A 25593-nucleotide genomic window follows, 5' to 3' on the forward strand; every position below is an offset into this window, starting at 1 on the left:
TCAGATGATCAAAAAATCAATTGATTTTGACAAATCACATTAATTTTTTTTCCCAAAATAACAGTAACGATAGTCATTTGAGAGCTCTGACTAATCACGATAAGGATATTTTGACGAATCACTGTAACATTTTAATCAATTTGATGCTAACGGTAACTGGAAAATGGTTGTTTGATGGCTGACGGTAAAGGGCATTACTTCCACACTCACTCACTGACTCAGAAGAAACCCAAGATCTTACGTAATTGTTCCTTTCATGTATAATTTCGTTTTCTGGAAATCTTATTTTCACTTATTCATTAGTTGTGAGAAAATCAGTTCTTTTTTGTCCTCACGAAGTAAATGCAGTCACAACATAAACTGCTTATAAACATTAAATGTGTGTAACCCTCCCCCTTTTTATATCATGTTACGTAAAGTTCAGTCCTTGTTCACTATTACCTGACTACTCAGCAAAGATCTATTATACTGAGTTCTGATGATGCTTGATGATAACCGAAATATAGTCATTATTTTTGTTTACTTTTGACAGTTCATCATTTAAAAAAATATTCAATGTCAAACACCGAATCCATGTGGCGGATATACCTTCTGCGCATGCGACTTAAACAGAAAATGAAAGTAGAAGAAACGATAAATATTGGAGTAAAATAAATGTTTTAAAATCAAAATCATCAGTTGGATCAGTAAGTATAGAAACAGTCTTTGTGAGAATAAAGCAGCTAAAGTTTTCAAATTACAAACCTTTTATTGGATATCTTATAAACGGAAATGTCCTTGAACTCCTCGGACAAATTATCATTTGACAATAATAAAACTAAAACACGGAACTCAAATTTTCTAAATAATATAGTATCAGGTATGATTACACACAACTAACATCAGCTGTTTAATTGAACCATGCTTAAAAAAAAATGAATCAGCAATGTTTATTACCTTAAGATTAAAATGGTAAACTTGCAAATGTTTATCTTATAGTTGAAGATGAATTAACACAAAATTGATATGTTGATTTTAAAAGAGCCCGGGTAATGGCCTTTACTGGCTCAGTTGTCAAACGTTTATTTACATAAAGTCAACGGTTAGCATTAAAATTTTACCATGATTCGTCGAAATATCCATATAGTGAGTGATTTGTCAAAGGTCTCTAATAATTATAGATAACGTTATTTTTGGAAAAGGATTAATGTGATTCAAATCAATATGGCAAACACCTTTGCTGGCATGGAAGGATATAAACTACAGCCAAAAAAAAGCGTCGCTATTAACATCAAACCTAAGCCAACAAAGAAAGAGATGCTACTGGAAGAATATATATTGAATGAAGCTATTATGCCAAGAGTTGACTCAGCTATGCATTTAGGAATAATCCGAACGAACTCTTTGAAGCAAAATATCATAGCAAATATTGAGGAGAATATAAAAAAATCAAGAAGAAGTGCTTATGCTCTACTTGGCAGTGGCTTCCATGGTGAAAATGGACTGGATATGGAAACTATAATACACCTGTTTAAAATCTACATCTTGCCGGTGTTATTATATGGAATGGATCAACTAACACCACAATCTCTGGATCTAGAGAAATTGGAAAAATTTCAAAAGAAAATGCTCAAGCAACTGATGTCACTACCAACTAATACACCAGATCCGGCAATTAACATCTTGACGGGAATACTACCAGTAGACGCGCAAATACACTTAAAGGTCATGACCCTATTCATAAATGTATGTACCCAACCCAACGAAAGTTTAGAAAAACAACTAGCAAGGAGGCAATTGTGCATCAAGTCAATGAATAGAAACAGCTGGTTTATTCAAGTAAAAACAATCGTGCTAAAATACGACCTAGGAAATGCAAGTGAGTGGCTAGATATTCAGATGAAAAAGGATGAACTGTTAAATAAAGCTAAAAAAAGGTATCAATGCCTACTGGATTGAACGAACAACATCTCTAGCTAAGCTCTATACCGGCCTTCGATACCTTAACAGTGATATATTCATGCCAGGAAAAATACATCCAATATTGCGAATCAAGCACCAATCTCCAAGAGACAGCAAGAGAGTACCTACCAAGATCAAACTATTAACTGGAACTTATATTCTACAACCTCTAAGATATATATACAAAGAAGGAACTAAAGATCATTGTATAGCCTGTGACTGTAAAGAAGAGACATTAGAACATTTGCTTATAGAATGTGAAGCGTGGAATTACCTGCGAGATCCAATATTACAAACAATTAAGAACCTATTAACCACAAATGGGAATGTGCGAGTAGAAGATCTCACATGTGAAATGACAATTCAAGTATTAATGGACATTAGGCCAACTAAAATTAATTAGTAGATTTTCATCCAAATTTTTGAAAAAAATGGGGCGGGTGGGAGGATTTTAATTTTTTAAATTTTATTTCATATGAAACCTTCTTGTCACGTGTTATTCATATATGCAGTATAATAATAAGCTTATATCATGTAAATACATCCATAAAGTATTTTATATAAGACAATAACAATCAAAACCAAGGAGTCATACACCAGAGACTCATAAAACCAAAAGACATTTACATCAACAGTTACAAATAATAAGTAGGAAACAACAGGAACTCCACTAAATTCCAGGAGTGAAATCAAATGCTCTGAAGTGTAAGCATTACCTGCACCGGTACCGTATACGACACCCGTCATATTATTTCTTTGTTCAGCTCGGTAATGATAGAAGGTTGTTACGACTGAGGAAGAATATCACAGAGATATATATGATTGCTGACACACTTTTGTCATAATGGCCTATCAGCTCATGATGGCGACCATAAAATTGCTTGAGTGATGACCTTAATTTGATTAATTTATAGCCCTGTTTTAGCAACTTTTGAGAAAGCAGTATTCCTCGCTCAACAAAAATCAACGTACTTTGAGCTAGATTTAGAGTCACGTATCAATTGAGACACATATACTTCATATGCTGGTGCCGCTTTTTCAAATTCATAAATATATATGATTTGGCAACCACCGTTCTACATGTAATGGACGCTTTAGAAACCTATTTATAGAACACAGCAGAAATGTGGAGAAATGCTCTCTTTAGTTGGACTACCTACATCAAATGTATTTCTTTCTAAGCAATGTTTTGTTGTCCTAATAAAATGAAGCAAATGCATTGGTATGCAATGACAGTACGATAAGTACAGAATAAAATGAAAACTCAAACGGTTTTGAAATAATAGGCTTGGTCCTTAATATGCAAGATGCATATATAGTTACAATGTAGAACATAAAGTTGTTTAATGACTCTATCAAGGGTATTGGGAAAGATAATGTTTGCTGTTTTTTCTACAAAAAACGAAAGACATGGCTAATTCTTAATCTAAGAGCTTGTTAAAATTAATAAATAAAAAATGCGTATGTTTGTCGATTTTCTGAACACAATATAGGGTCACCAATCTAAAAAGTTCATGCTCGTGTCAATTTCTTTATTCCAGTCAAATGTGTTCCACGATTCTTACGCTTTTGGGTTTCATTCACAGTCCAAATTTCTTGACACAAAGTCATTGTATAAATAAAATAGATCGAAGGTGTGACTTGCGGTGATTTGCGTTCTTGAACACAGCGTATTACTCGTAACCAGAATATTTCATGCCCTTCTCGTAATCAATCTCTATTCTCGGTAAATGATGTTGTCATCATAGATCAGCAGAATATATTGACTTAATCATTCAGTAAGAATACTCTAAGAAATACGAAAAATTAAATTTTTAGAATTAAAATTTAGTTTTGTAAATTAAATACTCACCTTCATAAATTTAGATATCAGTCCACTCGTTGCATTATTCAACCGGAAACCAGCCAGAAAAAGAAACCATGACCCCGTGACAACCTCTCCCACCTGACACCTGTGTGTCCTAAACCTTCATCATTTATTCCTTAAAATCTTAGGCACTAAAAGGGGGATGAAGGGGAGGAGGGAGGGACCTCTGATTTATGAAGGTGAGTATTTAATTTACAAAACTAAATTTTAATTCTAAAAATTTAATTTTTATTACATTAAATACCTCACCTTCATAAATTTAGATAACAGAATTTAACGAAGGGCTGAATCCCCATCACTAGGAGGAGGAAAAACAACCTGTTGAGCAGCAACCAAAGGCCCTAAAGAATAGAGGTTGTCACAATGAAGAGGCATGGACCGTAAATAATGGTTATAAAAGGCACTATCAGACCTCCAAAAACCAGCTGACATGATTTCCGACATAGAGGAGGAATTAAAAATGTTCCAAGAAGAGGCTAAGGCTCTTACTTCATGTGCTTTAACTTGATGTTTAACTAAAACTTCAGAAGAAGCAGATTTATAGGCCAAAATGACAGTATTGCAAATCCAAGTAGAAATGGTTTTGGCAGAAATGTCAGAAATTCCTTTTTTAATAGGAATAAACAACCTAGAAGAACCAGCAGATCTTAATTTCGCTGAAGAAGCTAGGTAAACAAGCAAGGCTCTCACTGGACACAAAACCTGATTATCCGATGTGGGAGGTAAAGCAGGAATAGTAATAATACCAGAACCTTTATCAGGTAACTGGTTCTTTGCTAAAAAAGATGGATCAGTGAGAAGAGTAACTGAAGACTTATCAGATGCAAAGCGGAGACAAGACTCAGAAATTGACAGAGCATGAATCTCACTCCTTCTGCGACCAGTAGCCAAAGCTATCAGAAAACAACATTTATAAGATAAAAATTTGAAGGAGGCTGAATGTAAAGGTTCAAAAGGTGAAAACTGAAGAACCTTCAAAACTAAACCTAAGTCCCAAGAAGGAACCAAACGCCTTTGACGAGGTCTATTAAGGCAAAAGTTTTTTATCATTAATGACAAAAACTCATTATCCCCAAAATCAGAGCCTCCTGAAAGTGATATTGTTCTGGCTATGGCAGATCTATATCCCTTTATAGTAGAAGGAGAATAACCTTTCTCCTCAAAAAGGTAAAGGAAGAAATCCGCTAACTGTTGTACAGTGACAGAGAGTGGATTAATCTGCTTCGACAGACACCAAGTACAGAAGATAGACCATTTGGAGTCATAAACTGCTCCTGTAGATTGTCTGACTGATCCTGAGATACGCTTGGTTGCTCCCTCAGAAAAGCCTCCCTTTCTGAGGGAATCCCTGACAACAACCAAGCGTGCAGATGGAGATTCTCCAGACCTTGATGCAGTTTTCTTCCTTTGAATTGAGACAGTAGATCCTCTCTTAGAGGCAAACAAAGGGGCTTCGCACAACACAGAAGTAGTAGTTCTGGGAACCAAGACTGTCTTGACCAAGCCGGAGCAATAAGAATGGTCTTGCAAAGATCCCTCTGAATCTTGTGCAAGATCTTTGGAAGAAGACGAAAAGGAGGGAACATGTAACTGAACATTCCCTTCCAAGATAGGGTCATAGCATCTACTGCCCAAGCTTTCTCGTCTGGAATGGGAGAAACGTAAGTCTCCAATTTGTGATTCAGACTGGTGGCAAAAAGATCTATATGAGGACGATCCCAACGAAGAATGATCTCCTGAAACACTGATGGATGAATTTCCCATTCTGTGTTCACTGGAACACGGGAACGGGAGAGAGCATCCGCCAGAAGATTTTGACTGCCTGGAACATGTCTCACTGACAGAAAAATATTGAGACTGTGACACAGAAGAAGAATTTCCTTGCTCAGATGATACAGAGAAAAGGAATGGGTCCCTCCTTGATTCTGAAGATAAGCCACTACTGTGGAGTTGTCCGTGGCAACCAGTAGTGACTGACCCTGAATCACAGCCTGAAACTGACGGAGAGAAAGAAACACAGCTCTCATCTCTAGAAGATTGATGTGTTCCTCCAACTGAGCACCTGACCAAAGACCTGATGCTGTCCTGCCCTCCAGATAAGCTCCCCAACCCATCAGACTCGCATCTGTGAACAAAGTTAGGCTGGGGTCTGGAGGATCCAACAAAACTCCCTTCCGAAGATGTTTTTCCTGAAGCCACCATTGAAGATGAGGTAACAACCGAGGAAGGATGGGAACAGGTGCCTCCCACAACTGAGAAATTGGATGCCAAAACTCCATCAGATACCACTGGATTGGACGAATGTGTAGACGTCCTAGTGGAATGACGTCCATGATCGAAATCAAGAAACCCACCAGCTGAAGCAATTGACGAGCTGGGACAGATGAAAACTGAGTCAGAGCATTGACTAACTGACATACCTTGACTACCTTCTCTTCTGGAGGAAGCACTAGACCCAAATCTGTCCGAAAATGTTCTCCCAGGAAATTGAAACTCTGACTGGGAATTATCTCTGATTTTTCCCATGAAATCAAAAAACCCAGTCTCAGGAGTAAAAGGATAGACAAATTGGTGTGTTCCTCCAAAAGAGAACGGCAATGATTCTTGATGAGAGAATCGTCTAGGTAGGAATGAATGAGAACTGCCCGAGTATGAAGATACGACACCACCGTCTGAAAAATCCTGGTAAAAACTAGGGGTGCAATAGCCAGGCCAAAAGGCATAGCCTTGAAACTGTAAACCTTGTCTGCCCACACCAGTCTCAGGAAATGACGAAACTTGTGAGAAATAGGGATGTGAAAATAGGCGTCCATCAAATCTAGAGAGGTTGTCCAAGTTCCTAAATGAATTGTCGACCTGATAGACCTGTTGGTCTCCATTTTGAAATGTGGGACCACCAGATACTGATTGAGAACAGAAAGATCTAGAACCGGTCTCATTTTCCCGTTCTTCTTGGGTACCAAGAACAGCCGGGAATAAAACCCTAGATGAAAAGGAGGATTTACCTCCTCCAAAACACCCTTCTGAATCAGAATGTTCACTTCGTTTTGTAACAACTGATTCTTTTGAGAATCCTTTGTCACTGACAGATTGATTGGAACAGGAGAAAGAGGAGGCTGTTCCAGAAACTGAAGTTCCAATCCCCTCCGTAAAATCGAAAGTACCCACTTGTCTGAAGTTATCAGAGCCCATTGATCTAGAAAGTGGGACAGCCTGCCCCCCACTGGAAGATGAGGAAGAGGAGAAGTATAATTTTCCTCTTCCAGTGGGGAACGATTCAACGGAGGGGACAACACATCACTTACCCTGCTTCTTTCCCTTAACCACTTTAGCTTTCTTCCCACTTGAATAGTTGGGACGAGAAAAAGCTGGCCTCTTCGTAGACTGTGAAGAAGAAGAAGAGGTAGAAGCCTTGGGTTGATGAGAAGACGAAGAAGAAGAAGGATTATTCATCTGAGTAGTTTTGACAAATCTTTTCCCATCAGTGACCTTCACATCCACCTTGACTACAGGAGGGGCCTTATTCACCTCCTCCTGTAACTGCTCTAAGGAAACAGAGAACAACTTGTCCTTAGACAAAGGAGAACTGACAAGTCTCTGCTGAAGAGCTTCAGAGACAGTTGATTTTTCAAGAATCTCCTGTCTCTTAGCAAGAGTAAAGTTGGCCACAGTACCAAGAAGAAGGAATTGAGACATTCCAAGACTCTTGTCTACCTGAAGCAGCATAGACCTCAAATCTGAAAATTCCTCCCCTTTGTCCTTTAACAGAGACCCAGCTGCTGACAAAAAGTGCTCAGCTGTCTCAAGAACAAAAGTCAAACACCTCAGATTATTCTCTGACTTGACATAAGAAGCTTGAGAAAGTCTGAGGCCATCCAAAGGTTTCGAACCAAGCAAACTAGAAAAAGCCCGGTCACAAGCAGGAGCCGACATACCCAAGGAAGATCCATGGATCTCAAAGTCCTTAGATCTACATCTCCCTGGGTAAGAGGCAGGTCCGAAACCAGAGAACTTACTACCACCAGTTTTGCTAGTGTTAGCAAGATTCTCAGCCAGAGAGGAGTTTACAAAAGACAAAGCAGTTGTAAAGTGCCCAGACTCTGGAAAAGAATAATACCCCTTAGACTCTGGCTTGACTATACCTGAGCAAGCCATGAAATCTGAAGGAGTAGAAGAAACCCTAGGTGGAGACGACATGGGCATATCCGACATATTCCTACGAATAGAATAGACCAGACTCCTAAGGCATTCTGGGTTGCCTGAAGCAGGATCCTTAGGAACGAAAGCATCTCCCTCTGTGCTTACTACACTATCAACATCAGAAATACCATCTTGGTCCTCCAAAAAGTTACCTTCCTGACTTCTAGGGGCCAAAGAAACTGAGTCGTCTTCCAACAACTGTCTAGGAGGTCTGGGAGGATCCTGTGCAGGATCCTGAGACAGACCCCTAGACTCCATAAGATCAAGCCTGTTACCAAATTCCAAAAACTTAGCATTAACAGTAGCTTGTATCTTGTGAATGGAGGTGGTAAGAGTCCTCATCTCATCCTTAAAGGAGGATGACTCTGAAGAGGATCTACCACCAAACCCCTGACCAGACCAAACTGATTGAGCCGAATAAGGATCAAAAGGCTGGGGATAAGGCGGCAAGTTGGGCATTCCCATAGGCATGGGAGGGTATGCAAAATTCATGGGCCACCTAGTCCGAGAAAAGGGGTCACTCCTGATGCCAGCTGGTAGTGTCTCCTGCCTGCTTGTCGTGCAAGCCACAGGAGACGTTGGTATCTCTGCAGGCCTAGTTACGGTATGTGATACCCTGCTAGGCCTAGATAACCTCAACTGACTAGCACCAGGAGTGAAAGGCAAAGTCCTGACAGGAACAGGTTCCGAGTCCTGTTCCAGACCGACACCAGAAACACCTGGAATAAACTCCAAACTTCTATCCCAAAATTCATCTGAATGGGTGGCCGAACGCCAAGGGGACAACAAATTACCATTGGATGTGTGAATTTGACTGTCACTTACCTCTTGGGTACCTGAAGCTGGAATTTTATCCATAATATTCAGATAAAATTAATATAAAATTATCCAAATATACTATAATTATAAACAAAAATATCAATATAAATTACTAAATATATAAATTATCAACTTGTTAAACTGTTTGTGAAAAAATAAACTTTTTCCTCCTCCACAAAAAAACGTGCAGCATGCGTTGTAGAACCGGAAAAAATGATGAAGGTTTAGGACACACAGGTGTCAGGTGGGAGAGGTTGTCACGGGGTCATGGTTTCTTTTTCTGGCTGGTTTCCGGTTGAATAATGCAACGAGTGGACTGATATCTAAATTTATGAAGGTGAGGTATTTAATGTAATAAAACCGAAATTTGAAACAGGAAATTTTACGTGAAACGAAATTATCGATGGTTACCGGTAACGGAAATGAACAAAATCCGGAAATCGTAATTTTTTCAAAAATAAAAAAAATCGGGGCGGGAAGATTTCAGAGGGGCGGGCGGGGATGAAAATCTATCAATTAATTTTAATTGGCCTTACAAAAATACAAAAGATATACAGAATCACATCTGACCTGATATCTCAAATACATGTAGAATTCCAATCAACATGATCAAGAAGACTTAAGTGTTCCTCATACACAACCCACAATATCAACTGGTGATGAAAGACCAAGCAAAGAAAAAGGCTGCCTGAGAGTGGAGGCAAGGATGGGAGGACAGCAATGTAAAATTTAAACAAAACATTTAAAAAATTTAGTCTACTTAATACTATTTTTAACAGTATAATCCTTCTCATTAAATCTTAAGAGTTTCAGTTTATCAAATATTCTGTGAATTAACTGTAAATAGTTGTAAAAACATCATCTTTCTAATTGTTCTCATAATACACAGTGAATAAATTAGTGTCAAATTATCTTTAAAGATATAAAGGCGAATTCCTAAAGGTCAAAGACCAGAATCTTGTCTTTTCTCATTTTGTAAATTATCTAAAAAGTGAATTATCTAAAAAGCGAATATATGTGACCTAATCTGTAAATGTTATCATATTTAATATTGATCAGTAAACCAAAAATAAAAAAATATATGAAAAATAACTGCTAAAAGTAAAAATCATAATTTTTCCTTTAATTGCATGTTAAAAGTCTTAAAAACTGTCAACTTCCCATGTAAAAGTCAAAATAAAACCTGTAAACCTCCTTTATCATGTTTATAAAAACACATAAAGACTTAAAAAATGTTTATAGTGTATATAATGTTGTTGTGTAACGATTGTTAATTTATTCTTCATTTATTTTTTATGCCCCACCTACAATTGTAGAGGGGCATTATGTTTTCTGGTCTGTGTGTCCGTCCGTCCGTCTGTCCGTCTGTTCATTCGTTCGTTCGTTCGTCCGTCTGTCCCGCTTCAGGTTAAAGTTTTTGGTCAAGGTAGTTTTTGATGAAGTTGAAGTCCAATCAACTTGAAACTTAGTATACATGTGCCCTATGATATGATCTTTCTAATTTAAATGCCAAATTATAGTTTTGACCCCAATTTTACGGTTCACTGAACATAGAAAATGATAGTGCAAATTTCAGGTTAAAGTTTTTGGTCAAGGTAGTTTTTTGATGAAGATGAAGTCCAATCAACTTGAAACTTAGTATACATGTGCCCTATGATATGATCTTTCTAATTTAAATGCCAAATTATAGTTTTGACCCCAATTTTACGGTTCACTGAACATAGAAAATGATAGTGCAAATTTCAGGTTAAAGTTTTTGGTCAAGGTAGTTTTTGATGAAGTTGAAGTCCAATCAACTTGAAACTTATTATACATGTGCCCTATGATATGATCTTTCTAATTTAAATGCCAAATTATAGTTTTGACCCCAATTTTACGATTCACTGAACATAGAAAATGATAGTGCAAATTTCAGGTTAAAGTTTTTATGTCAAGGTAGTTTTTGATGAAGTTGAAGTCCAATCAACTTGAAACTTAGTATACATGTGCCCTATGATATGATCTTTCTAATTTAAATGCCAAATTATAGTTTTGACCCCCATTTTACGGTTCACTGAACATAGAAAATGATAGTGCAAATTTCAGGTTAAAGTTTTTGGTCAAGGTAGTTTTTTGATGAAGTTGAAGTCCAATCAACTTGAAACTTAGTATACATGTGCCCTATGATATGATCTTTCTAATTTTAATGCCAAATTATAGTTTTGACCCCAATTTTACGGTTCACTGAACATAGAAAATGATAGTGCAAATTTCAGGTTAAAGTTTTTGGTCAAGGTTGTTTTTTGATGAAGTTGAAGTCCAATCAACTTGAAACTTAGTATACATGTGCCCTATGATATGATCTTTCTAATTTAAATGCCAAATTATAGTTTTGACCCCAATTTTACGGTTCACTGAACATAGAAAATGATAGTGCAAATTTCAGGTTAAAGTTTTTGGTCAAGGTAGTTTTTGATGAAGTTGAAGTCCAATCAACTTGAAACTTAGTATACATGTGCCCTATGATATGATCTTTCTAATTTTAATGCCAAATTATAGTTTTGACCCCAATTTTACGGTTCACTGAACATAGAAAATGATAGTGCAAATTTCAGGTTAAAGTTTTTGGTCAAGGTAGTTTTTGATGAAGTTGAAGTCCAATCAACTTGAAACTTAGTATACATGTGCCCTATGATATGATCTTTCTAATTTAAATGCCAAATTATAGTTTTGACCACAATTTTACGGTTCACTGAACATAGAAAATGAAAGTGCAAATTTCAGGTTAAAGTTTTTGGTCAAGGTAGTTTTTGATAAAGTAGAAGTCCAATCAACTTGAAACTTATTATACATGTGCCCTATGATATGATCTTTCTAATTTAAATGCCAAATTATAGTTTTGACCCCAATTTTACGGTTCACTGAACATAGAAAATGATAGTGCAAATTTCAGGTTAAAGTTTTTGGTCAAGGTAGTTTTTGATGAAGTTGAAGTCCAATCAACTTGAAACTTACTATACATGTGCCCTATGATATGATCTTTCTAATTTAAATGCCAAATTATAGTTTTGACCCCAATTTTACGGTTCACTGAACATAGAAAATGATAGTGCAAATTTCAGGTTAAAGTTTTTGGTCAAGGTAGTTTTTGATGAAGTTGAAGTCCAATCAACTTGAAACTTAGTATACATGTGCCCTATGATATGATCTTTCTAATTTAAATGCCAAATTATAGTTTTGACCCCAATTTTACGGTTCACTGAACATAGAAAATGATAGTGCAAATTTCAGGTTAAAGTTTTTGGTCAAGGTAGTTTTTGATGAAGTTGAAGTCCAAACAACTTGAAACTTAGTATACATGTGCCCTATGATATGATCTTTCTAATTTAAATGCCAAATTATAGTTTTGACCACAATTTTACGGTTCACTGAACATAGAAAATGAAAGTGCAAATTTCAGGTTAAAGTTTTTGGTCAAGGTAGTTTTTGATAAAGTAGAAGTCCAATCAACTTGAAACTTAGTATACATGTTTCCTTTGATAAGATCATTCTAATTTTTATGCCAAATTAGAGAATTTATTCCAATTTCATGGTCCACTAAACATGCTAAACATAGAAAATGATAGTGCGAGTGGGGCATCCGTGTACTGTGGACACATTCTTGTTTGGTGGTGGAACTGTTCGACATACAAAGTATGGTTACCCTATAAAGGGTGTAAAGATCCAGCATCCAATAATATTTGATATAATATATATAAATAATTCTATTTTATCATGCATTACATCGTTAAAAAGCATCATTTGAATCAAGGATTTGTATACTATACCATATATCTACAAATCCTTGTTTGAATACATAAGTTAATTATATAAAGTTTTTCCCAACATTCTATGACTGATGTTTTGATAAGTTTTCTTTTCAATTAATTAATAACTTTTACCAAGTACATAGTTAAAATTGAGAATGGAAATGGGGAATGTGTCAAAGAGACAACAACCCGACCATAGAACAAACAACAGCAGAAGGTCACCAACAGGTCTTCAGTTAATATGTTTGTTGTTTTAACTCAACAGTAGTCAGTATAAAGGTAAACAATGAAGCCCATACCCAAACTGTTGTTTAACAATGAGACAATTAGAAAAATGAAACGAAAAATTATGTGTCCCTTTCAACAAGGATTTGTATAGTCTAACTGTACAAATCCTAAAATAATTAGCACATTTTAAGGTTGTTTTTTTTCTTCAGGAAAGTTTAAAACAGCATTAAACCAACAATCTTGCAAAGTGCTCAACTGGTTAAAAAAATGCATAAAAAATATGCAAAACCTCATATAAATAATTTAAAATACACATTTAGTTGAGAGAAAAAAAATATATACATAAACCCCCAAAAATGTGAATGATATTAAGTGAATATTTCTGGACAATCTCTTCCTTATTTAACTCTTTCTGCTGAAAACTGAAAAAAATTCTGGCAACCCCTTTCTAATTTTTACTCTTTTTGCTTAAAATACTGTTAAAAATATATATTAAACAAATTTAACATGGGTGCCGAATTGACTATATCAGGTGCCGATTTAACCAGGTGCCAATTTGACTAGGTGCCGATTTGACTATTCTGGGTGCCGATTTGACATACTGGGTGCCGATTTGACTAGAATTCATTAATAAAGCATCACATTTTTAAAGTGTGCCATTTTACAGATAGACTTTAATAGCTTTTAAGGGCCTTTTATAGCTGACTATGCAGTATGGGCTTTGTTCATTGTTGAAGGCTGTACAGTGACCCATATCTGTTAATTCCTGTGTCATTTGGTCTTGTGTGGAGAGTTGTTTCATTGGCAATCATACCACATCTTCTTTTTTAGCTCACCTGGCCTAAAAGGCCAAGTAAGCTTTTCTCATCACTTGGCGTCCGGCGTCGTCCGGCGTCGTCATTAACTTTTACAAAAATCTTCTCCTCTGAAACTACTGGGCCAAATTAAACCAAACTTGGCCACAATCATCATTGGGGTATCTAGTTTAAAAAATGTGTCCGGTGATTCGGCCAACCATCCAAGATGGCCGCCATGGCTAAAAATAGAACATAGGGGTAAAAGGCAGTTTTTGGCTTATAACTCAAAAACCAAAGCATTTAGAGCAAATCTGACAGGGGTAAAATTGTTAAACAGGTGGAGATCTATCTGCCCTGAAATTTTCAGATGAATCGGATAACCCTTTGTTGGGTTGCTGCCCCTGAATTAGTAATTTTAAGGATATTTTGCTGTTTTTGGTTATTATCTTGAATATTATTATAGATAGAGATAAACAGTAAACAGCAATAATGTTCAGCAAAGTAAGATTTACAAATAAGTCAACACGACTGAAATGGTCAGTTGACCCCATTAGGAGTTATTGCCCTTTATAGTCAATTTTTAACCATTTTTGGTAAATCTTAGTAATATTTTACAAAAATCTTCTCCCCTGAAAATACTGGGCCAAATTAATCCAAACTTGGCCACAATCATCTTTTGGGTTAGTAGTGTGAAAAATGTGTCCGGTGACCCGGCCATCAAACCAAGATGGCAGCCATGGCTAAAAATAGAACATGGGGTAAAATGCAGTTTTTGGCTTATAACTCAAAACCCAAAGCATTTAGAGCAAAACTGACATGAGGTAGAATTGTTTATCAGTTCAACATTTATCTGCCCTGAAATTTTCAGATGAATCGGACAACCCGTTGTTAGGTTTCTGGCCCTGAATTAGTAATTTTAAGGAAATTTTGCTCTTTTTGGTTATTATCTTGAATATTATTATAGATAGAGATAAACAGTAAACAGCAATGATGTTCAGCAAAGTAAGATTTACAAATAAGTCAACACGACTGAAATGGTCAGTTGACCCCTTTAGGAGTTATTGCCCTTTATAGTCAATTTTTAACCATTTTTGGTAAATCTTAGTAATATTTTACAAAAATCTTCTCCTCTGAAACTGCTGGGCCAAATTAATCCAAACTTGGCCACAATCATCTTTTGGGTTAGTAGTGTGAAAAATGTGTCCGGTGACCCAGCCATCAAACCAAGATGGCCACCATGGCTAAAAATAGAACATGGGGTAAAATGCAGTTTTTGGCTTATAACTCAAAACCCAAAGCATTTAGAGCAAAACTGACATGAGGTAGAATTGTTTATCAGTTCAAGATCTATCTGCCCTGAAATTTTCAGATGAATCGGACAACCCGTTGTTAGGTTTCTGGCCCTGAATTAGTAATTTTAAGGAAATTTTGCTCTTTTTGGTTATTATCTTGAATATTATTATAGATAGAGATAAACTATAAACAGCAATAATGTTCAGCAAAGTAAGATTTACAAATAAGTCAACATGACTGAAATGGTCAGTTGACCCCTTTAGGAGTTATTGCCCTTTATAGTCAATTTTTAACCATTTTTGGTAAATCTTAGTTATCTTTTACAAAAATCTTCTCCTCTGAAACTGCTGGGCCAAATTAATCCAAACTTGGCCACAATCATCTTTTGGGTTAGTAGTGTGAAAAATGTGTCTGGTGACCCGGCCATCCAATAAAGATGGCCGCCATGGCTAAAAATAGAACATGGGGTAAAATGCAGTTTTTGGCTTATAAATCAAATACCAAAGCATTTAGAGCAAATCTGACATGAGGGTAAAATTGTTTATCAGGTCAACATGTATCTGCTCTGAAATATTTAGATGAATCGGACAACCCGTTGTTGGGTTGCTGACCCTGAATTGTTAGTTTTAAGGAAATTTTGCTGTTTTTGGTCATTATCTTGAATATTATTATTGATAGAGATAAACTGTAAACAACAATAATGTTCAGCAAAGTAAGATTTACAAATAAGTCAAATGACCGAAATGGTCAATTGACCCCCTTAGGAGTTATTGTTCTTTATTGTCAATTTTTAACAATTTTCATAAAATTTGTAAATTTTTACTAACATTTTCCACTGAAACTAATGGGCCAAGTTCATTATAGATAGAGATAATTTTAAGCAGCAAGAATGTTCAGTAAAGTAAGATGTACAAACACATCACCATCACCAAAATACAATTTTGTCATGAATCCATCTGCTTCCTTTAATATTCACATAGACCAAGGTGAGCGACACAGGCTCTTTAGAGCCTCTAGTTTATATTCATTGAAACGCATGTCAAGCAGCTGTTGACAAGTCTTGTCATGTAAAATTCAACTAACATTTCATGTGAACTACCTTGTTTTATTGGAACTAATTCTTATAATGTGGCTTTGTTGACATATGTTTTAGCCAAAGAAGGGCCAGAATGTCATATTAGAATTTTAACAAAAGTACTGTATCATGAGCATAATGAGAAGTGAAGATAACTATTTAATATATGAAATATACTATCCTTTGTTTATGATTGACATGGTCCATTGTACTGGGCCTTGCTAGCTATTGCCATCACTTGGCATCAACTGTCATCAAAATTCTTCCTTAACATCAATAAAACTTTTGGTGAATGATCCTTAGCATTAGGGTAACTTTTACAAGTTAGTGTGAGTGTAAAATGCATGAATTACCTTAAAAATCTTGAAAATCATAACAGATAGAGAAAATCTGACTGGGACAGAAATGCTCAGAATGTCAAGGGACATTTCACCATAAGTATCAGAAGACTTGTTATTGCCACAAAAATGATTACTTTTGGTAAATTTTCCTGTTTTTGCCAATACTAGATAGGTAGTTACTGCAAATGGCTATAAAAGACCCACAAAAATTCTAAAATGACTAAACCCATTTGATGACTCAATAGGTGTTTTACTCCTTCTGACATTTTATGACAAACTTTTATGTTTTTGCTAATTATCTCATGGAATATAAAAACCAAATTGATTTCATTTTCTGTTGCAGGTATATTCAAAAAAATTCAGAATGAGAGGCAGAGGGATTACTTTAATAATCTTGTATGCAGAAGCCTTATGTTACCAAGTTTCCATCTTTTTTAAAATGTCCATTGCCCTTGACCTCACTCCCATTGTGCAGCGATCACTTCAATCAATAATATTTTTTTGGTCATGTGAAACTGCAGTATTATTAGTAGTAGAATAATTTGATTTGGTTATTGGATCCTTGCAAGGTCTACATCACTGTCAAAAAGGGTTCACCTGACCTAAACCTCATTTTATAGATCTTGTCAAAATTTTGTGGTCAATAGATAGGAAGATGAAGTATGAGGGCCAATGTATCTCAGATACTATAAACAATAGTGCCACTATATTGGGTAGATGGTGTGATTCCAAAGGTTTGGCACAATATTGTCATGATGGATCATTGCTTAACATTCAGTTTATCAAGCGAAAGGTCAACTATATTTGATATAAGGAATGATTTTAAGGTGTTCATGTGTGAGGCATAGTTTATTTGACCTTTACCTATTTTCATGGTTTGCTGGTCAATGTTAAGTTCCTGGGTGTCCATTTAACAGCTCCTATAATCAATGGGTCAACTTTAGTTTGTAAATTGAATGATTGCATGGTGTATATGTTGTAAGGTAGACTTCATTTGACTTTCACCTCTTAACTTTTAACTGTTTTTGTAATTAGGTCTTTTCCTCTGATGATATCAGAAATAGGTTAACTTTTTGGAACTTTTGGTTCTCAATGCTCTTCAACTTTGTACTTGTTTTGGCTGTTAAACTTTTTTCATCAGAGTGTCACTGGTTAATCTTGTGTGGACTAAACGCTTGTCTGGCATATTAAATTTTAAACCTGGTACCTTTTGTTAGCTATTATTCTTGTGTTTCTCTGTCCTATATGGTCTTCCATTTATTTGTATTGAAGACCTGTCATGTAATGTTGTCATTTTAATTTTATATTTAACATTGCCATAAAAGCGGGAGGTTCAGCAAGCCACAAAACCAGGTTCAACCACCGATTTTTTTTGTTATTAAATGTCCTGAACCAAGTCAGGAGAATGACCATTGTTATATTATAGTTCGTTTCTGTGTGTGTTACATTTTAATGTTGCGTTTCTGCTGTGTTGTAGTTCTCCTCTTATATTTGATGTGTTTCCCTCAGTTTTAGTTTGTTACCCCGATTGTTTTTTTTCTCAATTTTGGTGTATAACTACAGTGTTCTCCCCAGAAATTTTGGATAGCATCACATTTTGCGTAAAAAAATAACTGTATTTTTTTTAATGTCGTTTGTCGCGTCGCGTTGATGCTCTATTTCCTTTATATGTTTTAGTTTATATTGTTCAATTCATAACTGAGAATACAATTAAACTATAACCACAAAAACAGTTGTTTCAGTTTATGTCTTCTTTATTCATTTATAGTTACAGAATTATTTTTTTCCTCTTGTGCCAAATAAAAATAAATATGTGGTTTCAGTTACCCAACAATAAGTCAAATGAATGAATGGTTCATTACAGTGCAACCTGTATTTATACAAAACTAAATTATCTAGTACACAAAATTAACTACTTTTTATATTATATCAAGTAAAGATAAAGTAGCAAAAGAAGCAAAAAAAAAAATCAATTTAAAAACTTTTTTTTATCATGTTTATGAAATTCATTGTTTCATGCCACTCAATGAATTAGTCCCAGTTGTTTCTTATCTTTACATCAAAATCATATGTATTTTTAACAAAGTTATCTAACAAATAGTCTGTTAATGCGTAGTTTTCTCTCTTGGTTTAATTTTTCTGTCTACTGTCCATCTGTTGTCATTATCGTGAAAATGCGGATTTTTGTCATATCTGGTCCGGTTCCGATCCGTAGTTTACACAAAAATGTGCAATGGCGGCCGTAGTAAAATTTACGAAAATGAGTCCGAGAATAAACATTGTTTGACAAGAGATTGTGAATGAATAAGACGCTGTTAATGCATTAAATGGATTAAACATAAACTTAAGCCAATTATGATAACTTTTTAAAGAAGTATTAAACTTATTTTAGCTCTAAACCAAAATTCTCGCTCTCGTATTACCGGAAGAGAAAGAAAGTAATTTTTGGAGAGTTGCACAAATAAACGACCTTTTTAAAAAAAATAAAAATCGTTTCAATCTCTGAAATTTCGTAATACAAAACGTTGATTTCGAATTGTTTTGTGATTGCATTTTTCCATGTCGATATTGGTGATTGCAGACACGTGGTATTAGTCATGTCACAAGACTTAGTGTCAGCTTGGGACAGTCAGGATCCTACTTCGTCAAAATTATCTCCCCATTACGCCAGTTCATTTTCACAATCGTAAAAATGGAAGCCATTGTAGCGATGACGCGCTACCAATTTTGCTCTTGGAAACCGATAAATTTATCCACATTGCACCAATACGATCCTTATATGTCAGTTATATTTTAAAAGACAAATGTATCAACTAGCTAATGAGCATCAGTTAATGATATTGTCTGCATTGATTCAACTTAAAACTATTGTCTGATCGGTTGTTAGGTGGAATTTTCGAAAAATCATAAACATTTAAAAAAAATCTAATTAAATATTTCGTGGAAGGGCAGACTAGATTTTTTTAGTGGTTGAAGACTATAAACCCTAGTTATCACACACAAAAAAATAGAATTTTTCGAAGATATGCATTTTCATCATCCAACTTGTAAGACTGTCGTCAAGTACTTTCAGTAAAAAAATAGCTATTCGAACACACCTTCCCTGTTTTTGTGACTCATTAGATAGGTATTTCACTTGACCCATATATTTCATCTTTTAGTACTGTTATTTTTTTGTGTTATAAAGTCAACCTGTAGCTTTAATATATACAAATGATAGAATCTGAAGCGAGACGATGTATGAAATATTCTTACTTTGAACGATATCAAGACAAAATACTCAACTCAAACACGCCCTAACATAAAAAGGTGCACTCGATTTTCTCTTTTCGATACAATTGTTACCTATTTTTTGGAATTTTTTCTTCAGTCACATAATGGAAGGGCAGACACGAAAATTACTGAACTAATAGATTGATATCTTTTCCGTCCGTGGTAATTTTTTTTTAAAAATCGGAGGTTATGCATTTTTGTCATCCAACTTGAAAGATACCCATGTCGTCGACTTGATATCTAATTGTTCTGCTTAACTATGTACTAGATAAATTGAAAACTTATGCAAATGGTGTTTTTGAAATAAAACACCTCGTAATTGAGAAGAAAATTGCAGTTTTGTTTGTTTCTATTAACTTTTTAAAAATTTGTCACTATAGTAAACAATACAGTAAACATTTATCGCCTTCTCTAATAGAGAGCTTTGATTCTTTTGTTCTATTTCAACCTGGTTTCCGACTGGGGATATTCGCAACCAAACACTTTTACAGTTATCACCCTGAGGGCAATTAACCCCTAGCTATTTAATCTCTAAATTGCCTTAAGTGTCCGACTTAAAGGGATTACAATTAAAGGTGATATAACTTTTATGATCATAATCGAGTATAGATGAAAGTTCAAAATTGAGGACAAGTAAAATAGCATCTTCAAAATAATTATAGCGTCGCGGGAATAATTATAGCGTCGCGGGAATTATTATAGCATCACGGTGAAAAAATATAGCGTCGCGGTACCGCGACGCTAAAACGGCCTGGGGAGAACACTGAACTTATTATGATTGTACGTTATACATGTCTGTCTGGTAGGGTTCATTTGACCTTGACCTCATTTATATGAATCATTGATATGTTAAATTTTTGTGAAGTTTGTTGTAAATTTTCATTTATCAGACTTATATATTCACAGATATTTATCTGACGATTTGTCATTCGTTCTTCACATTTACTATTATATTAATGATTAAAATAATAAGTAGAAAATCTAACAAACAGCATTTTTATTGTTGTACATATTTGATAAATCAACAATAAATTAATGATAATAAATAACAAAATTCAAATGCACCAAGTTTGTTCTTTAAATAAAATTTAGACTTGGCTGAAATCTTTAAATGCACTTGTAAAATCAAGGGCACAATGATAACAAAAATGATATGATTTAGATACTAGCCTGCAATTTAATGAAACTAAGCAAAAAATACATTGAAGACTATTATTCCAAACTGTGAATGAAGTTTAAACCATATATCATTAACTATAAATAGGCTCATCCTTGAAAAGGGCAATAACTCAACATGTCACTTTGTTCTGAGCAAGAGTAAATTGCACTTGATTTAATTGATAAAACAATAAAAACAATTATTTCTTGTCCTGTGTCCTTCATCCAAATGAGAAATCTTTGATACTTGGCAACGTGACGCTCCTTTCTACTGGTTGTTGTCGTTGTTTTCTCTGTGTCACATGTTTATTGAATGGTTTAGCTACTGATTTTACAATCTCCTCTGATTTCTTTTTAACAAGCTCCTGTAATACAAAGAGATGGAAGTAAGTTTATGTAAACTGTAGAGTTTCATGTTACTGAATTAATACTTTTAGATTCATGCTATGCACATATTTATAGTACATTGACTGTTGTTTATGTATGGAGTCAATTGGAATAATGATAAACAGTATAACCTTAATTTTAAAATCTTATTTTGTATTTTCAGTGAAGAATGGGATCATTGCCATCTAGAGATACTACAAAATCAAACCTCCAAGCAGACGTATTGAAAGCAATTAAACAGGACGATATAAACTTCCTGTCCTCAATGAAAGACAACTCAGAAGAATCTGATCAATACCGTCAGACATTCCCGCCATTCCTTCTCCATTACGCAGCACAACATGGTAGAGTAGAATGGGTTAAATACCTTATAGAACAAAACTTCAATGTCAATAGTTTAACTGAAGGTAAAGAGACACCATTGCATTCATGTGTGCGTGCACAGCATAATGGAGTTCAATGTGCAAAGATAATTCTGGAAGAAAAATCTGACATAAATGCACAGAATGTTTGGGGACATTCTCCTATAATGGAGGCCGTTGTTCAGTTTAAGTTTGAAATGGTAGATTATTTACTGTCCGAGGGAGCAGATGTACAACTACCAGATGACAATAAAACTACGCCATTACATGTGTGTGCAAGTTACGGAAATATAGGTTACTTGAAAAAGTTGTTAGACAGAGGTGCAGATCAAAATGCACAGGATGGACGAGGACGCACTCCGCTGTATTTTGCAATTAATGGAAACCACAAAAAAGTTATTGAATTCTTCATTCAAAATGGCTGTAATGTTAATTTATATGATTCAAACTTTGGATCTCCCTTACAAAAAGCTATTACAATGTCAAACATAGATTTGGTTCAGCAATTACTGAAAGTAGGAGCCAATACATCTATGTACAATATTTCAAGGATGAGTAACGTAAAACTGTCACTATCTGAACTGGCTCTTCACACTGTACAAGTGTCAGTAGAATTAGTTGGTCCTACAGAAGATGAAGATGGGGATCTGTATGGACCTGCTGCCAAGGCTTTCAGGCATATTCAATGTTTCAAATTGCTATTAATTGCCCATGGATTACCTGTACCCAAAGATATCAGAGACCGTATCAGACAAATTATTCAAAAATGTAAAGTGGAAAGGTTAAAGATGGAACTTCTCAAAGTACAGACACTTGCAAATAGTATGGCACAATTATCTGCCAAAAGACCAGTTGACAGTCTTCAAAATGTATCTCGACTTCAGTGTAGAATATATTTAATGAGATCTAAAAGAAATGTAATATGGGCTTGTGATCAAATGGATGTACCACATATACTGAAAAATATTCTCACTTTTAAACTGTAAAAAAAAAATTGATCAGAACAAAAAAAAATCTGAATAAAAAATTTTCATTGGTTCTGTGCCTTTAATTTGAATTGTGAATAAGTGGAAGCAAAATATGAAAATAGGTTCATAAATTAGGTCAGACACATGTTTGATTAGTTTAACTATTTTCTAAAGATCTCAACCCTACACCTTAAACATTGGAAATGCAAAGGGTACATACATAAGAGAGAAGTATAGAAATCAGTTTAGAATTCTAAAATAAGGATATAACAGATAACAAAAGCACAAGTACATGTACCTGCAGAACAACAATAAAAAATAACAATGGCATATCAAACAAGCATTCTGTGAGTATTGCATGGCAATACATAGTCCCCTAAAATTCATTGACAAAATTCTAACTTGATCTATAACTTGTCAATTATAAAACAAATATCAAGTCATTATCTTCAAGCATGACAAAAAAAAGTGTTGAAAACCAGTTATATAAGGGAATAGTTTAGCCCTATCACCATAACGCTGCACAAAATCATCTGACTGAAACAAAATTCAGTTTTGAACTGTAACTTGTTATGATAAAACTATATACCAATTTTCAAATCAATATCTTAATGCATGACGAAAAAAAAGTATGGAAAACTGATTATTTGAGTGAATTTTCTAAGTCCAAAGACCACAACTCTGCACAAAATCATCATACAGGAACAAAATTCTATCTTGATCTGTTACTGGTCATGATAAAACAATAAACCAAATATAAAATCAATTTTGTGTATATTTTGACTGACTCAAGTATGTTTGTGTATATTTAAACTTATTGAAGTAAGATTGTGTATATTTTGACATATGGATGTTTGTTTGTGTATACTTTGATGACTGAGGTGTTTGTGTATATATATTTTGATGACTGAGGTGTTTGTGTATATTTTGACTTACTTAAATTGTTTGTGTATATTTTGAATGACTTAAGTATGTTTGTGTATATTTTGACTGACTTAAGCATGTTAAGTACGTTCGTGTATATTTTGACTGATTTAAGTATGTTTATGTATATTTTGACTGATTCAAGCATGTTAATGTATATTTTGACTGATTCAAGTATATTTTGACAGACTCAAGTATGTTTGTTGAAGACCCATTGGTGTCCTTCCGCAGTTTTCTGCTCTTTGGTCAATTTGCTGTCTCTTTAACACATTCCCCACTTCCATTCTCAATTTTATTGTGTATATTTTGACTTACTCAAGTTGTTTGTGTATATTTTTACACATGTTGAAGTTGTCTCCCTTACTGCTTTAACTTCTTTCAGATTTATCAGTAGACCCGTAATAAAATGTTTTATGGTTGTCTCTTTTATAATTTTATATTGATATTTTTGTAAATTTCGGTGTACATAAAATGTTAAATCTTTTTTAAGACTGCTGACTTCCTTCCTTACAAACTTTATGATTTCCATTCTCCAGATTTTTGTGAACAAATGCAATAGTATTTTTGTCCATAAGTTATCTCCCTTACTTAGTTGTTTTTCCCCCACATTTAGTGTACGAAAGCAATTGTATCTTTTGTCTATTTATTCTCCCTTACTTTATTATTTCCTAATATTTTGTGTATAAAAGCATTAGTATTTTTTATCCATTAGTTATCTCCCTTACTTAAGCATTTTCTCCCCATTTTGTGTACAAAAGCAATAGTATTTTTGTCCATTAATGATCTCCCTTAAAACTTAATAATTCCACACATTTTAGGTACAAAAGCAATAGTATTTTTGTCCATTATTTATCTCCCTTATAATTTAATCATTTTCTTCCCATTTTATGTACAGAAGCATTAGTGTTTTGCTTAAAAGTTATCTCCCTTACTTACATAACTATTACCTTAATTATTGAGTTCAAAAGTAAGAGTATTTTTCTAATTTTCTCCACATTTTGTGCACAAAAGCAATAGTATTTTGCATGTCCTTAAGTTATCTCCCTTACTTACAGTTGTGACATCCTCTAGATTTTTGTGTAGATCAGCAATAGTATATTCCCCCAGTTGTTTTTCTATCTCCTCCTGTTCATGATGCAGTTTTTCCTGCTCTTCTAACATTCTCTTTCCTTCCTTCATGTGCTCTATCATAGTCTTCTTAACTAATGGTTTGTGTGGTTCAGAAATGTGACCCAGAGGCTTCTTTCTTATCCAACTATCCTCTGATGAAAAAGACAAAATCAAAAAATGTAATTATTCCCTGTTATGATTAATAAACTGTTTTTATAAACAATGTAATTGCTAATTAGTATCATAATTGTAAATTCTTTTAGTTAACAATTCTTTTTACAATTGAATACATCTGTTTAGATATCATATGAAAGAATAAAAATATCACCCTTTTACAGAAATAGGCTAGCAACATTCCATAGAATTAAAACCGTTCTGTTTTGTGAGATTTATGAATTTTAAAGAAAAGTTTAATGTCAATTTGTATGCTTTATTGGTATTGTACAATTTGTTTCTGCTTGATATAAATCTATCTGTAACGGATTCACTTTTACTTTTTATTGATATGCACTATTTGCAATAAATCATCATGGAGAATTCTTTCAGTACAAATTTGAATGTATCTGTAAAATTGAGTACACAGTATCAAAATGAATGACAGCAAATGTGGGGTACATGTCAATGAATCAGCATTCCAACAGCAAATGTGGGGTACATGTCAATGAATCAGCATTCCAACAACAAAAATACCTAAAAGATATTTACAATTAGAGGGTAACATACAGTTTTCAACAACAGATCTAGAATAAGAGGCAACAGAACTAGTTAACCAGTATTTAAGTTGATGTTGAAAGACCTAATCAATAGTATTCTACAAATGCATGGTTTTATGATGTGATAAATTGAAAGTGTATCCTTAGTCATTATAAGTTTGACTTTGAACCTTCCTGGTAAAGATTTCCTTTTAATAATTCAATACTATCATAGCCACTATGGCATTTGTAATAACTTCAGAGTTAAAAGATGAAAATACTCTTGATCTCAGACAGTTGACAAAGTCTGAAACCAACAATCATTTCATTTTCTTTAGTGTCCCCAAAAAAATCTGAGTTTCAATTTGGG

The 25593-nt window shown here is 34.5% G+C and overlaps 4 protein-coding genes across 12 annotated transcripts in view; 1 reads left to right on the plus strand and 3 right to left on the minus strand.

The window, feature by feature from the left end:
• Positions 1-610, minus strand: part of LOC139518005 (elongation factor G, mitochondrial-like) — a 32214-nt gene extending 31604 nt beyond the window's left edge. The window contains exon 1 of the mRNA XM_071309627.1: positions 442-610. Coding sequence (XP_071165728.1) covers positions 442-510 — 69 coding nt within the window. The 5' untranslated portion in view covers positions 511-610. The remainder of the gene's footprint in view (positions 1-441) is intronic.
• LOC139518006 (ankyrin repeat and SOCS box protein 9-like) lies at positions 599-25012 on the plus strand. Of its 2 annotated transcripts, none has more exons than XM_071309628.1 (2): positions 599-686; positions 21331-25012. In XM_071309628.1, the coding sequence occupies exon 2, from the start codon at positions 21337-21339 to the stop codon at positions 22513-22515; it is 1179 nt and encodes a 392-aa protein (XP_071165729.1). In that variant the 5' UTR covers positions 599-686; positions 21331-21336; the 3' UTR covers positions 22516-25012. The 2 variants fall into 2 exon arrangements, with proteins under 2 accessions (XP_071165729.1, XP_071165730.1); XM_071309629.1 differs by lacking the exon at positions 599-686 and adding an exon at positions 777-859 and having other exon boundaries at positions 21331-22566.
• Positions 4082-7000, minus strand: LOC139515542 (serine-rich adhesin for platelets-like). The gene has a single exon (XM_071305119.1). The coding sequence runs from the start codon at positions 6998-7000 to the stop codon at positions 4082-4084; it is 2919 nt and encodes a 972-aa protein (XP_071161220.1).
• LOC139518004 (CAP-Gly domain-containing linker protein 1-like) overlaps positions 20605-25593 on the minus strand; it is a 67439-nt gene continuing 62450 nt past the window's right edge. For all 8 annotated transcript variants that reach the window (XM_071309619.1, XM_071309620.1, XM_071309618.1 and 5 more), the window contains 2 exons: positions 24475-24683; positions 20605-21145 (listed from right to left, as the gene is read on the minus strand). In XM_071309619.1, coding sequence (XP_071165720.1) covers positions 21002-21145; positions 24475-24683 — 353 coding nt within the window. In that variant the 3' untranslated portion in view covers positions 20605-21001. The remainder of the gene's footprint in view (positions 21146-24474; positions 24684-25593) is intronic.

Source organism: Mytilus edulis, chromosome 3 (assembly GCF_963676685.1).
Source record: "Mytilus edulis chromosome 3, xbMytEdul2.2, whole genome shotgun sequence".
Taxonomy (NCBI): Eukaryota; Metazoa; Mollusca; class Bivalvia; order Mytilida; family Mytilidae; genus Mytilus; species Mytilus edulis.

Bases quoted from the DNA above. Each gene is read 5' to 3' on its own strand.
- LOC139518006 (XM_071309628.1), top strand. From the start codon at position 21,337: ATGGGATCATTGCCATCTAGAGATACTACAAAATCAAACCTCCAAGCA.
- LOC139515542 (XM_071305119.1), bottom strand. From the start codon at position 7,000: ATGGGCTCTGATAACTTCAGACAAGTGGGTACTTTCGATTTTACGGAG.